The 13,714-nt window shown below is 36.1% G+C and overlaps 1 protein-coding gene across 4 annotated transcripts in view; it reads left to right on the top strand.

Moving 5' to 3' along the window:
* Positions 1 to 13,714, top strand: part of LOC148952388 (adenylate cyclase 1-like) — a 227,888-nt gene that overhangs the window by 65,898 nt on the left and 148,276 nt on the right. For all 4 annotated transcript variants that reach the window (XM_089089843.1, XM_089089844.1, XM_089089841.1 and 1 more), the window contains exon 5: positions 12,723 to 12,872. In XM_089089843.1, coding sequence (XP_088945969.1) covers positions 12,723 to 12,872 — 150 coding nt within the window. The remainder of the gene's footprint in view (positions 1 to 12,722; positions 12,873 to 13,714) is intronic.

Raw genomic sequence — 13,714 nt, 5'->3', positions numbered from 1 at the left:
ATAACTTAAACCCTTGCCCTGAGGGTTGTGGGTAGTGTCCTCCTCAAAAACATATTTTCTATCTGGAAATAAATTACGCTTAACAAAATGGCTATCTCAAAATTTGTTATTGGATTTGTTTGGGGGAATGATGGACGTGGGGGAACGCCTTCTATAAAAACCTTATATGCCCCCAGGGCATAACTTAAAACCCTTGCCTTGAGAGTTGCGGGGGAGTGTCCTCCTCAAAAACATATTTTCTACCTGGAAATCAACTACGCTGAACAAAATGGATATCTCAAAATTTTGATTGGATTTGTTTGGGAAATGATGGGCGAGGGGGGGGGGGGCAGGCTAGTTGCCCTCCAAAAACTTTCGACGATTAAAAAGGGCACTAGAATTCTCAATTTCCAATCGAATGTGCCCCTTTTGAAGTTTCTATGACGACCCCTTCCATATGAAGTGCCCTGCTCTAAAGGAAAAAAATAATAAATAATATTTTGTGCCAACATCGCTCTTATATCCCCTCACGGCATGACTTAAAATCCTCGCCCCAAAGGTTTTAGTGAAGTGTCCTTCTCAAAAACATTTTTTATGTGAAAATCAGCTCTGCTCAATAAAATAGCTATCTCAAGATTTTGAGCGGATGTGTTTGGGAGAATGATGGGCATGGGGGAGGGCTAGTTGCCCTCCAATCACTTTCGACTATTAAAAAAGGCACTAGCCACTCCAATTTCCAATTGAATGAGCCTTTTTCGAAGTTTGTACGACAACTCCTTCGGTATGAAGTGCCCGGCTGAAGAAAAAAAAAACACATTGTGCCCACATCGTTCTTTACTTAGGCAGAGCTAGCGCGCTGCCTATGATAACAAATATATCTTTAGGTTTCAGCATAAGCTGAAGAATAAATGGTTCAAATAACATCTCCTGATATACTACTTGGTCATCTCTTACCAAAACCTCAATATCACTTCAAATATATGCCTCATTTCCACCATGTTGTCTGAACTGTAGATTCCTATTGTAAAATTTTTATCCTGGAATTTGTAAGAGAGCTGAGTTGTGGTCGTTCAGCCAGGTTTTAGTAAGACCAATAACCTGAAAGGCAGAGTTCACATGTTTCATTTAAAAAATTAAAGAAAAGAATTTAGCCCTTAGTAATTAAGGTGGAAGACATTGAAGCCTTTTGCATCACCATACTCAGATTGAATTCCATTTTTAAATAGATATTTCGAACTAATAGATTTATATTGTCCTGCTATCCCAATGTCATAACCCCGATGTAGCTGCTCTGTAAATATACCTCGAAAATCTTCATTAGAAGCTTCCAGATTATAAAGATGGCTAATGCTCCGGGAATCACGATCATAATTATGCATTGTCATGAAATTCCAAAAAACTTGGTACATGGGTTCAATAATACGAGTTTGACATTTTATAAACTATTACGAGTTTGACATATTTTTTTGGCGGGGGAGGTTCAACTCCGCCCCCCCCCCCCTGATACGGCCTTATCCACATCGTGCGAATTAAAATTATTGTTCTTCCTTGTAAATTTTAAGTTGGACAACAATTCAGCCCATTAAATCTCTTATCGTTTAACCACACCTTTGTATTTTATGTTGACAATTTATCCCGTTTACATTGAAATAAAAAGTATCGCAAATGTTTTATATTTGTCAACTTAATCCAGGGTATAAAAAAAGTTCTAAATTTCCAACAGGTGGCAAATCTCAATGGAAATGAAAAACTAAAAGCAAAACTGTCATCTGTCATTCAAATTGTATGGGTAATATGGTATAATCTGACTTTGCCGTTGTTTTTCCATGGATTTATAATCTGTTCTACAAATATTGTTGTGGGATTTTCATATTCTATTCAGGGGGTACCAATTCACGAAAATGTGGGAGGGGGATTGATTTTTATATTCTTTTTTTTAACGAAGATGCCAAAAAAGTATTTTCCTATTATGCTTTATTCAATAAAATTACCAAAAAAGTGTTTTTTTTAATGTATTAGGAGGCGAAAATATGACACAGGAAGGCAATTTCCCTCTCCCTTCCAATTAGTACCCCTGTTCTGATTGAATATGATCGCAGAAGCCCCCTTGATATTATCCTTTTTTATTTCAGCACCGAAGCACTTGATTGATTCTCAGCTTTGGGAACTCCTGAAAAAATATATTACAGTTACAGCTAAAATAAAACGATCATATTAAAGTTCAAATAAATCAGTTGCTATATTAAACGTTATCAGCGTAACCACGTGAAATTTTATTCTAAAATGTAAATTAAGAGAAGATGAAACTTAATTCGTAAACCCAGCAATGAACTTTTTTTTTTTTTGTTATTTCTCACTGTTGTTCAGCTATTTGACCCTGCATCTGATCCTTTCATTTATTAAATAAAAAAAAAACAAGTTTTTTTAAACTGAAAGTAAGGAGCGACATTAAAACTTAAAACGAACAGAAATTATTCCGTATATGAAAAGGGCTGCACCCTCCTCAACGCCTCGCTCTTTACGCTAAAGTTTATTATTGTTTAAAAAAATAAAGTTGTGTGACAGAGTCAAACTTTAGCGTAAAGAGCGAGGCGTTGAGGAGGAGACAGCCCCTTACATATATGTAATAATTTCAGTTCGTTTTAAGTTTTAATGTCACTCCTTACTTTCAGTTTAAAAAACTTGTTTTTTTATTTAATTTATGATCGTTTTTTAGTTAATGCAGCTTTTATTTTGGCTAACCGTCATTGAATAAGTAAACAAAATTTGCAGAAAATTTTTACTTTTTTTTGCTAAATGGATGTCTTTACAAATTAACTTACGTAACTAACTTCTATATTCGTATATTTTTCTTCTGGCAAAAAATACAAAGTTGCAGATTTTTGCAGATATGAGCTTGAAACCTATGTAATAGTGTTTTCTGATACGCTGAATCTGACGGTGTGATTTTCATAAAAATTCTTTCACTTGTAGGGGATGTATCCCCCTCTTTAAAAAATCGAGTAAATTTTCTCAGGCTCGTAGCCTTTGATGAGTAATACTAAACTTAATAAAATTTATATATTTAGAATCAGCATTATAAACACATTCTGTTGATACATTTATTGACATCAAAATTCCGTTTTTAAAAGTTTCGATTACTATTGAGCCGTATCGCTGGTTTTTTTATTGTTTTATTTTATTACTTATATGTTATTACGTATATGAGGGGGTTCTCCCCTTAGTCAATACCACGCTCTTTACGTTAAAAGTTAAAAAAATTTTGATTCACCAACCTCTGAATCACAAAGGCCGTTTAATTAGAATAGATAGCTCTTTTGAAAGCACTAAAAAACACTGTCGCGTAAAGAGCGCGGTATTGACTTGGGGGAGAACCCCCTCACATACGTTATAATTTCTGTTCGTTTTAAGTTCTAGTGTTTCTTCTTACTTTCAGTTGAAAAAACTTGTTTTTTTTATATTTAATTTCTGGTCTTGTTTTAAATAGTGCTTGGAAATCAGGCGCCCCTTTCATATAAGTGTCTCATACCCCGAAGAAACATCCTTCACGGACATCTTTTCCCGAGTAACCCCCTCCTCTAGCCCCCCCTCCCCTCCAGAAAAAAATCCTTCCTGAAAATGTCTGTTTACTTCCCAATAACCAATAAATAATGCTGGCAAGTCCGGCGCCCCCTTCATGGCAATTTCCCTTCCCCCATGAAAACTTCCTTCATGGACAGATCCTCCAACATAACCCCCGACCCACCTTCCCCCCACTACCAGAAAAAAAAACCACCTGAAAACTTCTGTATACTTCCCAATAACCAATACTATATGTTAACATTGGGTAAAGTTCATAACTTTTAGCCCTCCCCTGGGGACTTCGGGGGATTAAGTCATCCTAAAAGACATATTTATCATATTTTCGACCATGCTGAACAAAATGGCTATCTCAAAATTTTGATCGGGTGACTTTGGGAAAAAAATAAGCGTGGGAGGGGGCCTAGTTTCCCTTCATATACTTTGGTCTCTTAAAAATAGCACTAAAACTATCTATTTCCGTTCCAATGAGTCCTCTGGTGCTTTTATTGTACCAATGGGTTAATAGGATCACCCATGGGAAAAAAAAACAACAAAAAAACAAATAAACACGCTCCTGATCTTTCCTCTGGCAAAAAATGGAATATTCCATATTGTTGCATTTAGAAGCTTGAAACCTCTACAGCAGGGTTCTGTTATACGCTGAATATGATGGTGTGATTTTCATTTAGGTTTTATAACTTTTAGGGGTCTTTCTCCCTTTTTTTGAAAATCAGCCAAATTTTCTCAGGCGCGTAACTTTTGATGGGTAGCACTAAACTTGATGAAAGTTATATATTTGAAATCAACATTGAAATCTGATTCTTTTAATGTATCTATTGGTATCAAAAACCCGTTTTCTAGAGTTTCGGTTACCATTGAGCCGGGTCGCTCCTTACTTACAGTTCGTTACCACGAACTGTTTGATTAAACAAAAAAAAGCAAGTTTTTTTAACTGAAAGTAAGAAGCAACATCAAAACTTAAAACGAACAGAAACTATTACGTATATGAGGGGGTTCGCTCCCTAGTCAATACCTCGCTCTTTACGCTGAAGTTCGAATTTTGTTCCAATTCTTTAATAATGACCCCTGAATCACACAGGCCGTTTAATCAGAATAGATATCTCTTTTGTAAGTACTAAAAAAACGTTAGCTTAAAGAGCAAGGTATTGACTAGGGGGCGAACCCCCTCATTTACGTATTAATTTCTGTTCATTTTAATTTTTAATGTTGCTCCCTGCTTTCAGTTGAAAAAACTTGTTTTTTTCATTTAATTTCTGATATTTTTTTAAATAATGCTGGGAAATCCGGCGCTTCCTTCATAGAAACATCTTTTCCCCCATGAAAATATACTCCATGGAAAGATCCTCCCACGTAATCCCCTCCTCCGACCCTCCCCTCCGTCAGAAAAAATCCCTGAAAACGTCTGTATACTTCCCAATAACCAATACTATATGTAAACAATGGGCAAAGTTCATAACTCGCAGCCCTTCCCCCGGGGACTGTTGGGGATTAAGTCATCCTCAAAGACACATTTATTAGATTTTCGACTATGTTAAACAAAATGGCTATCTCAAATTTTGGATCGGGTGACTTTGGAAAAAAATGAGCGTGGGAAGGGGCATAGCTGCCCTCCAAATTCTTTTGTCACTTAAAAAGGACATAGGAACTTTTAATTTCCGTTCGAATGAGCCCTCTCGCGATATCCTAGGACCACTGGATCGATACGATCATCCATGGAAAAAAAAGAACACGCATCAGTGATCTTTCTTATGGCAAAAAATTAAAAATTCCACATTTTTGCAGATAGGAGCTTGAAACCTCTACAGTAGGGTTTTCTGATACGCTGAATATGATGGTTTGATTTTCATTAAGATTCTGTCACTTTTAGGGGGTGTTTCCCCCTTATTTTGAAAATAAAGCAAATTTTTTTGCCTTATTTTCAAGCTCGCAACTTTCGATGGGTAAGACTAAACTTGATGAAATTTGTATATTTGAAATCAGCATAAAAATCCGATTCTTTTGATGTATCAACTGGTATCAAAATTCTGTTTTTTAGTTTTGGTTACTATTGAGCCGGGTCGCTCCTTACTTACAAATTGTTTGATAACTTAGAAACTAAACATGAAGTTTTTTGGGGAATTTGGATACAGTAAAAAATTAAGAAACAAAATTCTAGTTTCCTAAAATCTGTTTAGTATGTCACTGTTGCATAGTCTAATTGTCGCTGGGACCAGGGCTTTGGAGTCGGAGTCAGAGTTTTATTAAATTTGTGCTGAATAGAATCGGAGTAGGAGTAATAGAAATAATGTAAGACCCTTTGGAGTCGGAGTAGGAGGCGGAGTTATGGAAACACATAACGACATTAATTTTAAAAACACAAAAATGTGTGTATTTATACTACTATAAAATTTACAAGATAAATATTAGCTATTAGCAGGGTTATTAAAATTAAGTGGTGGGCTGAGAATCCGTGAATTCGGGTTCGATCCCTGGTGTGGTCAGTTTCTTAGTTTGGGACGCGGGTCAGTGGTGTGACCCTGTAAGCTTAGCCAGAGTCAACCCAGCTCTAAATGGGTACCTGGAGAAACCTGGGGAAGGTAAAACAGGAAGGGTTTGCGAAAGCATTGGTTGGCTAGCCCCCAGCCCCCCATTGCACTTCCTGGCTGAAGGCCCACGAAACGGAGATCAGCACTGACGGTTTGGACCTTAAGGGTCTAGTGCCGCATCCTTTACCATTACCTTTTATTAAAATTATGTTTTGGAAAGAATTTGATAAATCTATGTACTTTTTACGAAAAGGGAAGTATTACAGCTCAGAGTAGGAGCTGGAGCCGCAACAATTATGAATAGAGTTTCAGGAGTCGTAAATCGGTATAACTTACAATCGACGGCAAAACCCTGGATGAGACTGTCGCTTAGTCTTCAGCTGAAGTGTATAAAATATTCATTGCTCACAGTTGTGCTATGGTAGCAACTAACTAGTAAAGATGTACTCTTGTGCGTTTTCACCAAATGGGTCACAAAAGCCCATTGTCTCCGTAAGGCACATTTTAAGACCTTCAATACTTCAATAATTTTAATGCTTCAAAGTCTTCAAAATGTTTTGAAAAATTAACATAGGGGATATCTTTTTTAAGCTGACTGAAAATACGTATCAAAATTGGAGTTAAATATGAAACTAGATTAATGTAAAAAAAAGAAAAAAAAGAAATAGAGTAAACGCAACATTGAAACAACTATGGAATGACCATGACCCTGGTCTTTCTCAGATTGTATTCTTAAGTTAAGCACACTAAATCGATTTGTTTAATCTGTTTTCTAGCATTTTAATTGGTTTTGCGGGGCTTAGAAGTTTCTTTTTTTCAGTTTGCTTCGTATCTAATTTACACATTTTGGAAATAGCTAGAGAATATAAATTCGGGAATAAATAACATTTTTATCATATTCCCTCAAAAAATTTTTTTTACAAGCGACTGGTCGAAACAAAAAGTGTTTTTTTTTTGTGGAATTTACTTGTATGTTGTATCACATAATTACTGAAGCAAAAATCCTAGTCTTACGTTTGTTTTTTGGAAGTTGTTTCTGACTTAGTTTCGTTCTGAACCTCTTCCTCAATCCATGTCCCTTGTCAAACCGCCCAGAAAGCCGGGAAAATAGCCACTGTCTTGTTTTTCCGTTTCTTCAGAAAATTGACCAGCCGGGAAAAAAAGCTGAATTCACGGTTAGTGATAGCTTTTCTTTATTATTCATTATTCTTTTTTACCATCTCAAACGTGATTTATGATTTTCTTCTGTTTGTTAGATCTTATTTTTCCTCTTCACGCCTACGATGGAGATAAACTAAATCGGTCAAGCGTTTCTTTTTTCTTTAGATATGGCTGGAGAAAGTCAAGTTTATGTATTTGGTCATCAGGATATGACTTGTTCTAATTATAGGAGACTATGCTAACTAAGCAAGTTGTATTTGTTCTCAGCTTCATTATATATATATATATATATATATATATATATATATATATATATATATATATATATATATATATATATATATATATATATATATATATATATATATATATATATATATATATATATATATATATATATATATATATATATATATAATATATATATATATAATATATATATATATATATATATATATATATATATATATATATATATATATATCTCTCTCTCTCTCTCTCTCTCTATCTCTCTCTCTCTCTTTCTCTCTTTCTCTCTCTCCCTCACTCCCTCTCTCTCTCTCTATCTTTGTCTCTATATCGCTCTCTCTCTCACTAGAAAAATCTCATATATATATATATATAATATATATATATATATATATATATATATATATATATATATATATATATATAAAAAATATATTCTTGTATATAAAAAACAAAAAAAATAAAATAAATATATATATATATATATATATATATATATATATATATATATATATATATATATATATATATATATATATATATATATATATATATATATATATATATATATATATATATATATATATATATAAAAAAAAATATATATATATATATAACCCACCATCTACAAAAATAGATTATAATGGAGCACTACAAAAAGAAAAAAAAAAGAAAGAGAAACCAGCTTGCAAAAAGATAAAGATACGACACTCAAATAAATGCAGGTGAGAAACGTCGTCTATCTGATATAACTTTTAGCACTTAATTATTTCGAATGCTAGACCATGGTTTGGATGGCGCTCTAAGACCATATTTTTCACGGCGGGACTTCCTATAACGCTTGGGTATGTACAGTAAAAATTTTGCATATTTATATACCACTTTTTGACGTTTTCAGTGTCTCTCACTGACAGCATTTGGGATGCACCGGCGAGGTAGGTTATGTGTTGCAGGCACACTGAACAAAAAATCGAAGTAAGAGATTTCCTGGAGTAGCGTCCACGATTCAGCACTACAAACGCATAAGCACATTTAATGACGATAGTTGGTTTCTTAACAATTGCTTGTCTAGTTTTAATGATCGTTTCTGCAATCATAATACCAAGATATCTCAGCTCCGATACCATAGGACAATATGATTTCTGTGAGTGATAGAATCACTTTGCGGTGCGTTAAAGGTCAAACATTCACATTTATTAATATTGATAGAAAGCTCGATAGGTTGAAAGTCACTTAGGAGTCGATTTTGGTTGTCTTGTAAGTCTGCTTTGGATTTACTGAGCAGAAGGATGTCATCAGCGCATGCCAAGTGATACAGGTCAGTACCATGCAATAGGAGAGAGGGCGAGATACGGTCCAGAATCTTGGAGATTGTATGTTTGACAATAAGAGGACTAAGACCGCTGTCTTGCCTCACACCTCTTCGGATTTTTGCCCGATATCTCGGTACCTCTTCATTTCAGCTTTGTATTTGCGTTTTTTGCTCCGTTACAGCTCGGAAACAGTCCCGCATAGCGGTCTACCACAAGCAATCCAAATGTTAAGGCACGTTTTTGCATGTCGTTTTGCCGACTGGAGTTCAGTGGATTCGGACCACATCAGTTTCTCTGTCCCAATTTTGGCTCGTCTTGTAGGAACCAGTTTCGATTTGGCAACTTTCAGAGCATGGATGACTTGATGGTAATAAGTGTTGAAATCAACAATGGCTGAGACGTTGGAAGGGCCAGAGCAGAGTAGATGCAACGGAACTTGTAGACCCACTTTCTGGAACAATCGTTATTAGTGCATCTGAAACAAAAGTCCGGAATGGTCACTAATCGGATTGTCTCTGCAAACTGTAACCAAAAGACTAGGAATGGATGTGCATGAAAGTACGTGGTCAATATAGGAGGTATGACTACTATTGGGGGTATGCGTAAAATCCAGGGACTTCTGCCAAATCTTAAAAGTGGTGGAGAGGCAATTCATAAAAATATCATGTGGAATATGGTCCTTGTATGGGTCACAGTTGAGGTCCCTGGCAATTAGCAACTTACAGCCACTAAGATCAAAATGTTGTCTTAGGGCATCTGCTGCTCTTGAGAACTTTGTGAGAGACAGTATTGTTGTAGTTATTAAGCATGTATATGTTGGTGAACTCAATTCCCTCAACAGAAACGCACAACGGACTACTGCTTCTAATAGTCGACTTAGCCAAAAGTTCCTTCTTAGCCTATATTGCCAGGCCTCCGGACGGACGCCCGGCTGCAGATCTCACCGGCTCTACAAATATATCGTGCGACCGTGATCTGTTCAGGAAGTTTCTACTCATCCCAGAAAGCATATGCTCCTGGATGAATAGTACGTCATAAATTTGAAGGAGATCATCTATGTCTTTTTCTTTGTTGCGACAACCATTGATATTCAGACTAAAAACTTTAAGAGATCTATTCATCGGTTATTTTTGTTTTTCAGAATCTCTCTCAATTTAGGGCATCTTAGGCTGAAGCAGACATGAGATCCGTCGCAAGAAGTGCATTTGAGGTCTTCGTTACACGGTGTATTTTTGTTATTAGTGTTTGGTCCGGAACATCTGGCGCATCTGTGACTGTTTTTGCAGTTTTCAATGAGATGATTTAAGCTCTAGGATCTGAAACACCTTCGAGGAACATCCATGTACTTAGGTACCCGGGAAAAATCGTATCCAAGCTTGATTCCGTTAGACATTGCAAAGTTCAGGTCTATCTATTTTTGAAACTCAGTCTGATTGTTTTACTTCGTCCAAAACGGAAAGCTTCCTCGTCAAGACCTGGATTGACTTTGGGTAGTTCGCTAGCATCGACTTCTATAGGAAGTCCTCTTATTATGCCAAAAGATTTGTCTTCCCCGAGTTTGCAGTTGATGCTGCTGCCACCTGGCAAATTTGCCGAAAGGCCACTAGAAGCCTCAAGACAAAAAACTTTTTCTCTTACAACATCGCTGAATTTGACTTGGAATTTATTGTTTCTTAACTGCCTGACCTGCTGAATCCCATCTTCGGACTGAAGTTGACTAAGTGTTTGTAGTCTAGTCAGGAGATCCATCGACGGAGCGTTTTTTTATGATTACAGTACAAGTCGGAGGCTCGATGTTCGTTGGGGCTGTAACTCCAGCATCTGGGCAAGTTGTCAATTTAACAGCCGTCGTATACTGCTTTATCACGTACACTGAGATCTTCAGATCCCGAATTTCACCTAGCACGATAGAGAAGTTGGTTTCGAGGACCTGTGGAACTTGAGATGGGGGAGTGATGACGAAAGTTGGAGGTGGGATATTATTTCTATCACATTCAGCTAGCAAATCTAATATTTCTGATGTTGGCGAGTCTTTTGTGCGGCTTCTTATGGCTTAAGCTACTCCTTCAGGAAATGCTAGTTGAAGGAGTTTGACTTTAGCATCGAGTAATGCTGCTAAGTCAAGGAAGTCGCATGTAATTTTCGACAGCAATGCTAGATCCAACATTCTGTTTGACTGGAGAAAGTTCAGGATTGGTTTGAGATATAGAGACTTCTGTGCCATGTTGAGCACTGATAAGCAAGGGAAGCGTAGATTCTCGCTACCTATTCCCCGCAATTTAAGGGAGACTCCACTCCCGGCAGGTACGACGGCACTTACAAAAAGTACCTCATCTCTTCTCCTTGCTTATTCGGGCAGATTGGAAAATAGACAAAAACAGTCGTAAAAATTTTTGATTTGGGCTTTTCTGCTTTTAATGCAACACGTGACAACACCGCACCGTAAAAAACTGGGCACACTCTCGACAGCCCAAGTATCAAGCCTTGGTAATACTGCACATCGGACTAATTATTTCAGCCATATTGTTAAAAATAAATAAGCCGGGAAAGGGAAGAAGAGGAGGTTTTTGGTCCGGTGTTTAGCACTGTCATTTCACTGAATTTTTGGGAGTCGATTCATACCAGATTCACAGTAAATGGATGACTTTTCCCGTTAGAACAAAATATTATTTCAAAAGCAATATCTAAACACTTGTTTATATATATGGTCGCACACACACACACAAACATATATATATATATATATATATATATATATATATATATATATATATATATATATATATATATATATATATATATATATATATATATATATATATATATATATATATATATATATATATATATATATATATATATATATATATATATATATATATATATATATATATATTTGTCTGAATAGCCTCACTAAATGGTGACATCAAAAGGGTAACTTTTACACATTTTATTTTCAATTTTTAGTGATCCTTGGTCGCTTTAGTAACACGCGCAAAAACCTTTCTAAAGGCAATATTTTTTCTTTGTCTTGCAGTATTTTTTTTTGTCAGCAATAGTGATAGCTAATTTCAAAAGATGAAGTTGAAACTCTGATTCTTGCATATGCGTAGGTCTTTTCTCTTATAAAAATGGAAGAGGGGTGAGTTCAATACAAGTACAAAAAGTGAAGTATATGAAGGACGTAGGGAATATAGTAAGAATCGCGAGATTTCAGGAGAGGCAAAAACCCATCCCGCCCGTGAAAGTGCCCAATCGTGCTGTATCAAGCATCATTTCAAATAGAAGCGGGCGGGAGGTAATTTAATTCACTGACGAACATCCAAGGACTACTCCTGTCACTTTCGTCACGAATATTGTGAAAAGACGTTAAAAGGAGCAAAAATTCTAATTTTTGAGCTGAAAAAATATTTGGATTTTCGGGTTGTAAAAACATACTTTTTTGATTGAGCCCCGACATATTTAACCATCTCTAGGCCGTACCAATGTAAAAAATTTGACACTCACTGATAAGAGCCAATGTTCTGCTTAACCGAGGGAAACCCCTGGACCCGGCTCTGTCCGAAATTTCATGATTTCTTAGATTTTTTTTTTCTTATGTTTCTATTTAAATCCGTTGTTTTTTGTTTATTTTGCTACTTTAAAATTTACCCCTTCATCTGAAACTAACTCTGCCCTCTCCTCTAGAAGAAGACAAAATGAGTGTAACGTTTGATATTATTCCAAACACATACAACACTTAATTCAAATAGAACCTGTATGTCGTAACTTTTCACTTTATTTAGCCGGGAATGTTTCCAGAATTTCTGTGGTTGTCCACACCGACATTGCTGCGAAAATCGTCTAGAAATAGAGTGATCTCCCTATTGTTTACAGAATGTATCTACTAATAAATAATTTGTTTTGGTTTCAGTTAATTGGGAATTGCATTGTCTTGCTGGCAACAAACATTGTCGGAGCGTTCCTTCATGTTGTTTTGGAGTTGGCTCAAAGGAGGGCATTCCTTGACACACGTAACTGTATTGGCACTCGTCTTGATATGGAGGATGAGAACGAAAAACTTGTAAGTTTATCAACAATTCATAAAAAAAAGACCGCTCACCCTTGGCAAGTAGGGGAGGTTCCACGCATGCTAAAGATTTTAAAATTCTTAAGATAATGAGGAATTTTTTGTGTAGCATATCTAGAGACTGCAGGTTTCGCTAAATAAATTGGGGAATTTCTGATACATGTCAACACGAAATTCATATTCCCGGTTCAATAAATTGTCATAAAAGATATGGATACACCTTATAAAACATTCTTATAACTTGACATAAGAAGTACATTTTAAATCTTGGCTGTCATTCAGATGTATTCGCTGGAGTTTATTTGGAAGGGTTGAGGTTTGGGGGCACGTTGTATGGAATGTCTAAGTTCATAAATACGGCAAAAAATAGGTATATTTTGGTAAATGATTAAATCTCAGGCGTGACCGTAACGCGCAAACTTAGAGGCTACTTTTTGACATTTATGTCTTTCAAGAGTCACTTGGAAACTTGCATGGGTGTTTTGCACGCCAAGTTCTTCACGAAAACCACCATTGATTATTGCCGTGATCTTACTTCGTCACATTATAGGTAAGCTCCTCAAGAAGCTCTCCAAATATAGGGTTATCGGTCTATATGACTCGCAAGAACTTGGATCCTTGTTTTTCTTAAAAATAAACGTTGCTAGACCTTCACTTGACCGTTACTAGTTGCATCAGGTATATGCTGCTGGACGATACAAGGTCAGAATAAGACGGCTAATTGTTAACAATTTTGTTGTCCAGTAGATCATATGTTCAGGTTGCAGATCGTCAGAACCTGATACTTGGCCTGGTTTTAGACGGTGAATATGTGGCTGAATAGATGCTGGTGCAAT

Source organism: Artemia sp. Qi Xiang Cuo, chromosome 5 (genome assembly GCF_049724085.1).
Source record: "Artemia sp. Qi Xiang Cuo chromosome 5, ASM4972408v1, whole genome shotgun sequence".
Classification (NCBI taxonomy): Eukaryota; Metazoa; Arthropoda; class Branchiopoda; order Anostraca; family Artemiidae; genus Artemia; species Artemia sp. Qi Xiang Cuo.
This window is presented reverse-complemented; position numbering and strand designations above follow the sequence as displayed.